Source organism: Salminus brasiliensis, chromosome 20, assembly GCF_030463535.1.
Source record: "Salminus brasiliensis chromosome 20, fSalBra1.hap2, whole genome shotgun sequence".
Lineage (NCBI taxonomy): Eukaryota > Metazoa > Chordata > Actinopteri > Characiformes > Bryconidae > Salminus > Salminus brasiliensis.
In genome coordinates this window covers 163,503-176,002 of record NC_132897.1, presented here as the reverse complement: position 1 = coordinate 176,002, position 12,500 = coordinate 163,503, and the positions used below count along the sequence as shown (strand labels likewise).

At 45.8% G+C, this 12,500-nt stretch overlaps 1 protein-coding gene across 1 annotated transcript in view; it reads left to right on the top strand.

Annotated features, from left to right (window-relative positions):
- The window catches only part of aacs (acetoacetyl-CoA synthetase), a 48,101-nt gene that overhangs the window by 15,624 nt on the left and 19,977 nt on the right, over positions 1–12,500 (top strand). The window contains 7 exon segments of the mRNA XM_072664505.1: positions 266–380; positions 3,009–3,029; positions 3,032–3,061; positions 3,064–3,088; positions 3,588–3,738; positions 7,672–7,752; positions 8,002–8,126. Of these exon segments, the coding sequence (XP_072520606.1) occupies positions 266–380; positions 3,009–3,029; positions 3,032–3,061; positions 3,064–3,088; positions 3,588–3,738; positions 7,672–7,752; positions 8,002–8,126 (548 nt within the window).

The following is a 12,500-nucleotide window of genomic DNA, read 5'->3' as shown; positions in this document are numbered from 1 at the left end:
AAGAAATTGTTTATTTATTATTGTTTATTATTCAAGTTAAAGGTTATTGGTGACACACACACTCTTCACACATGCTGTGAAGACTAATATATATATATATAACTAAATGTGTATATGTACACGCACAATATAGAGAAAATTGAACATTGAATTTTTTTGATATTATTATTATTATTATTATTATTATTAGTGGTGGTGGTAGTAATAATTGTAATATACATATTCTCTCTCTCTCTCTCTCTCTCTCTCTCTCTCTCTCTCTCAGGGCGTGTTAGATAGGTTTTCTCAGATTCAGCCGAAGCTGATATTTTCGGTAGCGGCGGTGGTGTACAACGGAAAGCAGCATGACCACATGGCCAAACTGCTGAGGGTTGTTAAAGGTAACACACAAAGGTCTTACACACATACACAACCTGTGTACACAAACACACACATTGACACAATACCAGAGCTGCCAGCGGGGAAACCCTGACCCTGGTCTACAAAGCCAAGACTGGACCAGCCAGCCCCTCCGTACTTGATGGCGATGGTCAAAAGCCTGATCTGCACCAAGAGCCCTTCCAGCTTCAAGTACGGCTCGGCTCGACCCGCCATCCTTTAAGATCCACGGAAGACGAGCGTCCAGACTTTTTACTGTCCTGCACCGAAGTGGTGGAACGAACTTCCCCTGGGTGTCCGAACAGCAGAGTCCAACACTCACTGTCCTCAAACCCAGACTGAAGACCCTCCTCTTCTGAGAGTACTCAGGCAAAGAGAAGAGTACTATGGTCTCCATATTGACTTGTGTTTAGTAGAGTCTAAGATTAGAGGATCTGGATTTTAGTGTATTTAAACTAGCTGAGCTTCTTCTTCAGTAAACAGTGAAGCTCTTCTGTAAGAACTCTGGAGAAGAGCGTCTGATGAAATGCTGTAAATGTAAATAAGTATCAAACGCTGATTTTGTAAGTGAATATGTTTCTAAATCTGATTGATATGAAATTCTCACCAGATGTCGGTAACAACCCGTCCAATCCGCCCCAAACCACAGACGTCCGTTAAAAGAAGTTGTGTGTAAGAAAGCCAGCGAGCCGGACACCGGCTGAACTCCGTCAGCGATTAGAAAGCAGCCCTGCTAATTAATATCAGCTGGAAAAAGGGGTGTGTGGTCGCCGGATTTGCTTCTCCGCGCTTAAAGAATCAACTCGATCAGTCGGCTTTAAACTGGTTTCCGTGGCCTTTGATTTCTGCTGGTTTTCTGAGCCTGAGTGGTGAGGCTGGTGGTGGTGAGTCTGTTCCTGAAAACAGTGAAAAGATTCCCCCTCAGGTCCCATTACCAAGCTGCCTCCCAGAAACATCAGAACCATGATGGGTTAAACCAGTGAGCTCTCTCTCAAGACCTTCACAACCCTGCTGCTGTAAATCATACTGATGGTCCGGGTTACACAAGAACTTCTAAACCACTGACGGATCCAGTGAGCGCTGCTGAGGCTGTAGTGAAAGAGCATCATTTCCCCATGAACCGGCCACGAGCAGGTGCTCCCCGTAAGATTTCAGACAGGAGTGAAGAGAATCATCAGAATCATCAGTTCTCCAGGAGCTGAGGAGCACCTGTGCAGAGCTACAGGAAGACCTGGAATCAGCAGGTTCAGCTGTTTCAAACAGAACCGTAAGTAATGCTGTCAACCACCACGGCCTGCCTGCACGCTCGGTGGGCCACTTTATCAGAAACACCTACTACTTTGTAGCTGCACTCGGTGGCCACTTTATCAGAAACACCTACTACTTTGTAGCTGCACTCGGTGGCCACTTTATCAGAAACACCTACTACCTTGTAGCCGCACCTCAGGGGAGAAGATGGTCTGGTCAGATGAGACTCTTTGGAGGCTGTAATTTACACCATGTTTGGGGGTCAAAAGCACATTACCCCAAAAACACCCTCTCAGCAGTGAGGTCCGGAGGTGGGAGCTTCATGGTGGGGGACACTTCGTATAACTGAAGGAGGGATGACTGGACCAACATACAGAGACAGTATGATAAAATCCTGCTGCTCTACCAGGGAGATGTAGATGAAGCGAGGGGGGGGGGGGGTCAATCTGTGGTTTAGACGGGTTGTTACTGACATCTGGTTAGAATGTCGTCAATTCAATCACTTTAGAAATATATTCACTGAATGTCCAAATGTTTGTGGACACCCCTTCTAATGTTGCACCCATTGCTGACATAGATGTGCAAATGCACACACAGCTTGTCTAGTCCCTGTAGAGAAGAAGTACTGCCAATAGAATAGGACTCTCTGGAGCAGATCAACATCATGACCCTATTGGCTCCATGCTGCCTAATAATGCCAGGCGTGGGCTAGAGGGGTATAAAGCCCCCAGCATTGAGGAGCTGTGGAGCAGTGGAAGAACTGTGTTCTCTGGAGTGATGGTGGAGGAGCTCCATCCAGTACTTTTGGATAGGATGGGTTGGGGATGATGAGGTGGGGTGGTGATCTTGCATGCAGCATCCTGGTCACACTGAGACTCTGTTACTGCATGCAATCAAATCCTCACAGCAGTGCTCCTCTTCTAGAGTCTAGTAGAAAGTCTTTGTCTCTGGACAGTAGAGACAGTTACTCCAACAGAAGCAGGATCAGCTCTTTTAAAACCCTTGAAGAAGAAGAAACAGTGAATGAGCAGGTGTCCCAATACTTTTGTCCATGTAGTTTATTATTATTATTATTATTATTTTATTATTATTCTCTGTCTCTCTCTCTCTCCCTCTCTCTCTCTCTCTGTCTCTCTCTCTCTCTCTCTGTCTCTCTCTCTCTCTCTCTCTCTCTCTCTCTCTCTCTCTCTCTCTCTCTCTTTCTCGGTCTCTGTCTCTCTCTGTCTCTCCCTCTGTCTCTCTCTCTCTCTCCCTCTGTCTCTCTCTCTCTCCTCTCTCTGTCTCTCTCTCTCTCTCTTTCTGTCTCTCTCTCTCTGTCTCTCTCTCTCTGTCTCTCCCTCTGTCTCTCTCTCTCTCTCTGTCTCTCTCTCGGTCTCTCTCAGGTCTCCCTGATCTGAAGAAGGTTGTGTCATTCCGTATGTTCGTTCCCGAGAGAGACGGATCTCTCGAAGATCCCCAACAGGTGTGTGTGTCTGTGTTTACCTGTTCAATAAAACAAAACATGATTATTGTTTTGTTTATATGGAGCCTCCTCGAGAAAATGACTGCAGCATACACACACACACACACACACACACACACACACACACACACACACACACACACCCCAGCATGCACACATACTAAGCGTTCAAATTTATTACAACCACCTACCTTGTAGCTGCACTCGGTGGCCACTTTATCAGAACACCTACTACCTTGTAGCTTAACTGGGTGGCCACTTTATCAGAAACACCTACTACCTTGTAGCTTAACTGGGTGGCCACTTTATCAGAAACTTTATTTATCTCTCCCTTCGCTCTCTCTCTCTCTCTCTCTCTCTCTCTCTCTCTCTCTCTCTCTGTCTCTCTCTGTCTCTCTCTGTCTCTCTCTCTGTCTCTCTCTCTCTCTCTCTCTCTCTCTGTCTCTCTCTCTCTCTCTCTCTCTCTCTCTCTCTCTCTCTCTCTCTCTCTCTCTCTCAGTGTGTTTCTGGAGGAGTTCCTGGCTCTGGGGAGGGAGGGTGATCAGTTCCCTCAGCTGGAGTTTGAGCAGCTTCCGTTCTCTCACCCGCTCTTCATCATGTATTCGTCTGGCACCACCGGCGCCCCCAAGTGCATGGTGCACTCTGCAGGGGTGAGAAAGTGTGTGTGTGTGTGTGTGTGTGTGTGTGTGTGGTGTGTGTGTGTGTGTGTGTGTGTGTGTGTGTGATGGTCTAGCACCTTGTGTTCTGGAAGTTTGGTTGATCTTCAGTTAGCCTGCTGCTGAAATCCTTCCTCTCTCTTGTAACCGTGTGGAGGTCTTCAGTAATCTCTAATGGACTCAATATTCTGGACGACCCGCTGTTATCTAGAACCTGGACTGGGTAACCAGCAGAGCTGAGCGGTGAGCAGCTGTTATAAGGGCACTGCATTAACACGTTTGGCCACTAGGTGTCAGTAAAGCCCACAGAATGTCATTGAAAGTTCAGCAGGTTCTTCCTCCTGCTGCAGTTTTGGAGATACAAGGTTTTTGTACGATAGTGAGGATATGTATTAAATAAGAGTCAAAAGTTTGTGGACACCTACTCCTCCAGAGTGTTTTTGTCAATCCAGGGTGATGACAGGGAGTGTGTTCTCGGTGTCTTTGCTGCAGCAACAGCCTCTACTCAGAATCAGAATCAGAATCTCTTTATTTCACCAAGTATGTTACACATACAAGGAATTTGTCTTGGTGAGAGCAACACGTATGACAATTAACAAAAAACACAGAACACAGATTATTTACAGTCTTAAACTAAAGGAAAATGACACTAAACAATAAATAGGGTAGGGATAAATTAAAAAAGTAAGAAGTCCTGAAGCTCAGTAGTTGTTCCCTGCTCCAACTAACTGAGTTTGACGTACAATAGACAACATTTAACAAACAAAAACAAACACCACACGGAGGAGCTCGTCACCGTGGCTGCCATCCTCGGCGCCATCTTGGAGGACTGCTCTTCCATAAACGCTCATTAAAAGAAGTGTCCGCATACTTTTGTACGTATGGTGTATTTAGGGCATATTGTATATAAAATAGATATACATAACAGGTTTAGTAATTTATTATTATTATTATTATTATTATTGTTGTTGTTGTTATTATTGTTGTTATCATTGGTAGTAGTTGTAGTAATTAGACACAGATATGTATAGTCCACTTGGGATTTACTACGGCACACTAAATATCAAACAAACATTGTTATATAATTATTTTATGACATCATAAACATTATTTTTTAGTTACTCCTTTAAAAAAAAAAAAAAAAAAAAAAAATATATATATATATATATATATATTAGTGTGTATATGTAGGCATATATGTGATCTTTGTATGACCCCACGTCCTCATATGATAAAAAGTGTGTGTGTGTGTGTGTGTGTGTGTGTGTGTGTGTGTGTGTGTTCGTTCAACAGTTTTGTGTAATTTTTCGCAGCTTTGTCTGTCGGCTTTAGCAGCATTTGTGTCTAATATGTCTCTCGCCAGCTGGATAATTAGAGCCCTATATGTGTATGAACACTCTCTCTCACACACACACACACACACACACACACACACACACACACACACACACACACTTACACGCTTACTCCCCGGCTCTATCTCTCACACTCCATGAGTAATTAAGGTTGTGTGTATGAAAACAGTGGCAGGCTGAGGCTCTTAGAGGGTGTATAATTACAGGCCAAGCTGAGCGGTGTGTGTGTGTGTGTGTGTGTGTGTGTGTGTGTGTGTGTGTGTGTGTGTGTGTGTGTGAGATAGCTCTGTCAGTGTGAGGAGTGTGATGATGAAGGCTCGTGTGTCCCCCTCTCCACTCGAAACAACTTCAGAGGAGTAATTAGGGATGTCTGAGGCTGGACCTCTCCGTATGTGTGACCATTACAGAGCGCAGTAAAGCCCTTCAGCAGCGCGGTTCAGGAGTAATTGCAGTGGAACAGTGTTTGTTGTTGTGGTTCTGAACTCTAGAACATTAGATCTGAAGTGAATCGATGACTAAAGCTGAAGTGCGAGCCGAGGAGCAGAATCTCAGCTTTAATATGAGACTATTTACGTCCAGATTGGGTGAATCATTTTGGAATCACTGCCGTTTTAGAGAGATAACAGTAATTACCCTCTTCAAGCTCCGCCCACAAGTGTGTTCTTTCATAGTAACCGTGGCTTTATTAACTTTATAGAAAATACTTTTAAAAATGTGTTTATAGAAAGTCATACCTCCTTCTCAGTGTATATCACAATACCTACATTTAGAGTTATTAATATTCATCCTAATGAGAGACTGTAGCTCCGCCTCCTCAGTGTATATCACAATACCTACATTTAGAGCGTTATTAATATTCACCCTGATGAGAGACTGTAGCTCCGCCTCCTCAGTGTATATCACAATACCTACATTTAGAGCGTTATTAATATTCCCCCTAATGAGAGACTGTAGCTCCTCCTCCTCAGTGTATATCACAATACCTACATTTAGAGCCTTATTAATATTCACCCTAATGAGAGACTGTAGCTCCTCCTCCTCAGTGTATATCACAATACCTACATTTAGAGCGTTATTAATATTCACCCTAATGAGAGACTGTAGCTCCTCCTCCTCAGCGTATATCACAATACCTACATTTAGAGCGTTATTAATGTTCACCCTAATGAGAGACTGTAGCTCCGCCTCCTCAGTGTATATCACAATACCTACATTTAGAGCGTTATTAATATTCACCCTAATGAGAGACTGTAGCTCCGCCTCCTCAGTGTATATCACAATACCTACATTTAGAGCGTTATTAATATTCACCCTAATGAGAGACTGTAGCTCCGCCTCCTCAGTGTATATCACAATACCTACATTTAGAGCGTTATTAATATTCACCCTAATGAGAGACTGTAGCTCCGCCTCCTCAGTGTATATCACAATACCTACATTTAGAGCGTTATTAATATTCACCCTAATGAAGGACTGTAGCTCCTCCTCCTCAGTGTATATCACAATACCTACATTTAGAGAGTTATTAATATTCACCCTAATGAGAGACTGTAGCTCCTCCTCCTCAGTGTATATCACAATACCTACATTTAGAGCGTTATTAATATTCACCCTAATGAGAAACTGTAGCTCCTCCTCCTCAGTGTATATCACAATACCTACATTTAGAGCGTTATTAATATTCACCCTAATGAGAGACTGTAGCTCCGCCTCCTCAGTGTATATCACAATATTATTATTCACTCACTCTCATATTATTATTATTATTATTATTGTTATTATTATTATTATTATTATTATTATTATTATTATTATTGTTGTTGTTGTTGTTGTTGTTGGTGATATTAATCTTCTATATCTGGCGAGGTATTTGTTTATAGTATCACATGCGCTCTCTTTGATGAAGGTGTGTGTGATGGCAGGACCAGGCTGTGGACTGTGATCTGTCTGAACTCCACTTTTAACCAGCAGCTCCAGAACTAAACTCCGCAGTAATCCTTTAAATCTGCTCTCAGTGACAGGTCGTTGGGTGCTGCTGTGGGAGCTGTCTGCTGGGGTTAGCCAGCCCTCTCTTAGTGTTTCCGGACGTCCGCTGAAGCTTTGTTATTATAAAATCCCTGATTTAAATGAACTCCTCCAGGCTTTAGTCCTCCTCCCGAGCGGACTGCGCTCCATTTGAGCTGCGCTGGAGTTGAGCAGTGACTCACGGTTGGCTTTGGATCACTGCTGAGGAACTGCTAAGCTGCTGCTTCTTCTGCTTCCACTGAGCAGCCCACTTCGTTCAGAGGGTGAGAGTAAAGCTGGGAGTGCAGGGAGTAAGGGACGGACTAAATTCGGGCCTCTGGGTGGTCTCTAACGGGCTGCAGTCCATGTTGGTGGAGAGCAGCGCGGCGTAGGGTGTCAGGAACCACGCTAGAGGAGAGGCCTTGAAGTTCCAGCCAGGGCAGGGATCATCATTAAATACGATGATTGATGGACCTGAAGCCTGCAGACCTTTTTATCCATCAACACCTTTCATACCTCTCTCGCTCAGTTTCTTTCTCTCTCTCTCTCTCTCTCTCTCTCTCCACAGGGTACTCTCATCCAACACCTCAAAGAACACGTTCTCCACGGCAACATGACCAGCAATGATGTCATCATCTACTACACTACAGTAGGTCAAATCTAATGGTTCAGACTGACCATCAGACACGTTTGGATGTTAATGGTTCGTTTTCTATGTGGGTGTGAATGAATCATCGTCTTGTTGGAGCTCCAGCAGATTCCACCGTCTGTAGAGGGAGGGTCTTTATAATCATTAAACCACTGTAATGTCCCCAAACTTTTGATGGTCAGTGCTTATTCACTCATAGTGTAAAATCTCTCTCTCTCTCTCTCTCTCTCTCTCTCTCTCTCTCTCCAGACTGGGTGGATGATGTGGAACTGGTTGATTTCCTCTTTGGCTGTTGGAGCTTCAGTGGTTCTGTATGATGGTTCTCCTCTCATTCCAACTCCGGACGTGCTGTGGGACCTGGTGGATCAGCTTGGGTAAGAGTCTGTTATTGTCAGGGATGCCAGGCGTGGGCTAGAGGGGTATAAAGCCCCCCAGCATTGAGGAGCTGTGGAGCAGTGGAAGAGCTGTGTTCTCTGGAATGATGGTGGAGGAGCTCCATCCAGTACTTTTGGATGGGATGAGTTGGGGATGAAGAGGTGGGGTGGTGCTTACCATCCAACATCCTGACCTCACTAACGCTCTTGTCGCTGAATGCAATCAAATCCTCACAGCAATGCTCCTCCTCCAGAATCTAGTAGAAAGTCTTCTTCTCTGGACAGTAGAGACAGTTACTCCAACAGAAGCAGGGTCAGCTCTTTTTTTAACACCCAGTGAATGAGGTGTCCCAATACTTTTGTCCGAATATTGTATTTAATTCTATGCATTATTTTGTGATATAACGTGCACAGGCCTCTACTCTGACTAGTGGATTTGTCTCCGTTGGCTTCCACATTATGAAATCATGTTTAAAAGTAATAGTACTGAAATCTGATGAACCTGCTGACCCGGTCCAGAAGATTTTCAGAACCAGTCGCAGCCCGTTTCTCGTTCGTGTGTGCACACACTTCCTCTTCACTGTAATAAAGGCGTCACTGTGAGGTGGGTGATGTTACGAGTGTGTAATTGGCCGACAGTGTGACAGCGCCGATCACTCTGACCTTTACATGAGTGACGTGTCTCCATGGCAGCACGGAGAAAGTGAGCCGTGATTGGTCAGCGGTGATGGAGTTATTGTTATTGAGCTTTATGAGGCTGAATACCTGAGGTAGGTGTGTGTGTGTGTGTGTGTGTGTGTGTGTGTGTGCGTGCAAAGGTATAGACTAGTGTTCTTTATATCTCACACACACACACACACACACACACACACACACTCTGTTCTTCTGGCTGGTAGTGAAATGCTTTATTCTTGGCTTTCATTGTCTCTCTCCTTTAAAGAGGTAAAAAATAGAGACAATGCGAGAGCAGCTTAAGGGAATACACACACACACACACACACACACACACACACACACACACACACACACAATTTCAGCTTTCATTAGCTGGCGTGCTTTAGCTAGGGTAGCGATATGCTTCGCTCCTCCATCTGGGACCTAAAAACACAGCAGCTCTCTCTCTCTCTCTCTCTCTCTCTCTCTGTCTCTCTCACTACACTCGGTGGCCGCTTTATCAGAAACACCTACCACCTTGTAGCTGCACTCGGTGGCCGCTTTATCGGAAACACCTACTACCTTGTAGCTGGTGTCGGTGGCCGCTTTATCGGAAACACCTACTACCTTGTAGCTAGTGTCGGTGGCCGCTTTATCGGAAACACCTACTACCTTGTAGCTGCACTCGGTGGCCGCTTTATCAGAAACACCTACTACCTTGTAGCTGCACTCGGTGGCCACTTTATCGGAAACACCTACTACCTTGTAGCTAGTGTCGGTGGCCGCTTTATCGGAAACACCTACTACCTTGTAGCTAGTGTCGGTGGCCGCTTTATCGGAAACACCTACTACCTTGTAGCAGCACTCGGTGGCCGCTTTATCGGAAACACCTACTTCCTTGTAGCTGCATTCGGTGGCCGTTTTATCGGAAACACCTACTACCTTGTAGCAGCACTCGGTGGCCGTTTTATCGGAAACACCTACTACCTTGTAGCTGCACTCGGTGGCCACTTTATCAGAAACACCTACTACCTTGTAGCAGCACTCGGTGGCCGCTTTATCGGAAACACCTACTACCTTGTAGCAGCACTCAGTGGCCGCTTTATCAGAAACACCTACTACCTTGTAGCAGCACTCGGTGGCCGCTTTATCAGAAACACCTACTACCTTGTAGCAGCACTCGGTGGCCGCTTTATCGGAAACACCTACTACCTTGTAGCTGCATTCGGTGGCCGCTTTATCGGAAACACCTACTACCTTGTAGCAGCACTCGGTGGCCGCTTTATCGGAAACACCTACTACCTTGTAGCTGCATTCGGTGGCCGCTTTATCGGAAACACCTACTACCTTGTAGCAGCACTCGGTGGCCGCTTTATCGGAAACACCTACTACCTTGTAGCAGCACTCGGTGGCCGCTTTATCGGAAACACCTACTACCTTGTAGCAGCACTCGGTGGCCGCTTTATCGGAAACACCTACTACCTTGTAGCAGCACTCGGTGGCCACTTTATCAGAAACACCTACTACCTTGTAGCTGCACTCGGTGGCCGCTTTATCGGAAACACCTACTACCTTGTAGCAGCACTCGGTGGCCGCTTTTTCGGAAACACCTACTACCTTGTAGCTAATGTCAGTGGCCACTTTATCAGAAACCCCTACTATCTTGTTGTTACACTCAGTGGCCGCTTTATCGGAAACACCTACTACCTTGTCGTTCCATCTGCTGGTGTTTCTGATAAAGTGGACACTGGGGGAGCGTCGGCCGCAGTATGAATAAAACATGGCAGCTCCTCTGTTTCCTGCCGTGTAAAGCGATTCTGTGCGCGCCCCCCCGGATCAGGACCCTTTGATCCTGGCAGATTCATCGGGCTGGACGTTTTAATGCGGGTCGATATTTAATCGGCCGGACATCCTACAGTCCATGCAAATGCAAAGCGGGAAGACTCCGCCACGCTTTCCCAAACGTGCCTCCGAGCAGCGTGTTCCTGCTGCCTCCCAGCTGGGTTGGAACAGGCCAGGGGAATTGGCTCGGTGTTCTGTTCTTGTTTTCCATCCGTTTAAATGGAGGAGGGAGAATGGGGAGGAATCTGAATGGGTCAGGAAGCAGGATGGATCAATATAAGCACCGCGCTCCTGCAGAGAGAGCTTCACCACACTGTTCACTTCTGCAGCCTCGGTTCTGGAGGGTTCTACAGGTTAAAACACTGGGTGGTGATTTACCCTCAAACCAGCAGCTTCAGGACCATGCTGACGCTCCACTGACTGGAACAGGGAGAAGGGCGTCTCCGTCATTCCCACTCCGGGCCGGAGCGCTGCTGCTGCTGTAGGAGGAGAACCTCTCTCCAGAACTGCTGTGTAACGCTGCAGAACCCATAGAGTCATATTAGTGTAAAATCCTGTAGTATTACTCTACCGCCTCCGCCCACATGCTGCTCCACCTTCAGATCAAGCTTCTGCAGCTCTCACACTGTCCAGAAATGCATGTGTACAGCTGACCATGAGGGGGCGCTGAGAGCCTGATCTGTATTTACAGCAGTGGAGTAAGAGTGACTTACTCCTGAAGGGGGAGCCCAGGAGCATATACTGCTGTTTTAAAGGGATAGTTTTGTCACTGAAGCTTTAAGGCTAATGTAGCTAGTGGAAGCATAAGCACACAAATTAGCACCGGAGCTACAAGCCTGCTGTAGCTCACAAGTAATGGAAGCTTATGCACATCATGTAGCAACAGAGTATGAGGCTAAAGTAATCAAAGCTAGTTAGCACTGGAGCTACAAGGCTAATGTACCTCAACAAGCAATCAAAGGTTATACCCCACCAATAAGCACTAGAGCTACGAGGCTAATGTAGCTAACAAACAATGGAAGCTTATGCACACCATTTAGCAATGGATGTTTAAGGCTAATGTATGCTAACAAGTAATCGTAGGCAGCTAGTACTGGTGCTACCAGGCTAAAGTAGCTAACAAGTAGTAGAAATATATGCACACCAATTAGCACTGAAGCTTTGAGGCTAATGTAGCCTCAACAAGCAAGCAAAGCATATACTCCACCAATTAGCACTGGAGCTATAAGGCTACTATTGCTAATCAGTAATGCAAGCTTATGCACACCAATTAGCACTGGAGCTATAAGGCTACTATTGCTAATCAGTAATGCAAGCTTATGCACACCAATTAGCACTGGAGCTATAAGGCTACTATTGCTAATCAGTAATGCAAGCTTATGCACACCAATTAGCACTGGAGCTACGAGGGTAATGTAGCTAATAAGTAGTAGAATGTTATGTCCTCCAGTTAGCGAGGCTAACTTAACAGATGGAGATCAGACACATACTGGATCCCTTTAAAGCAGGGTGAGGTTGGAGGGGGCGTGGCTTCTGCTGTTGAAGTTCAGGGGATGGTGTTGGAGTGACGGGCTGGGGTCTGAGCATACTCTATATACACACACACACACACACACACACACACACACACCAGACTGGAGAACGCCGAAGCCTCGTCCTCGTCCTCCGGTGGAGACGCTCGCCCCGTTTCAGCTTCAGAGAGAAAGACGCCCGGATGCTCTTCCTACATTCTAATCAGCCAATTACCAGCTTCGTCTCACCACCTGCCACCAATCATGTGTAAGCAGGATGTTGTCATGGCAGCAGCCCATGAGGGAGGCAGCGCACGCTTCCACCACTTTCTCCTTTTCTTCCTTTAGGTCCAGTGGTTCGTCAGTC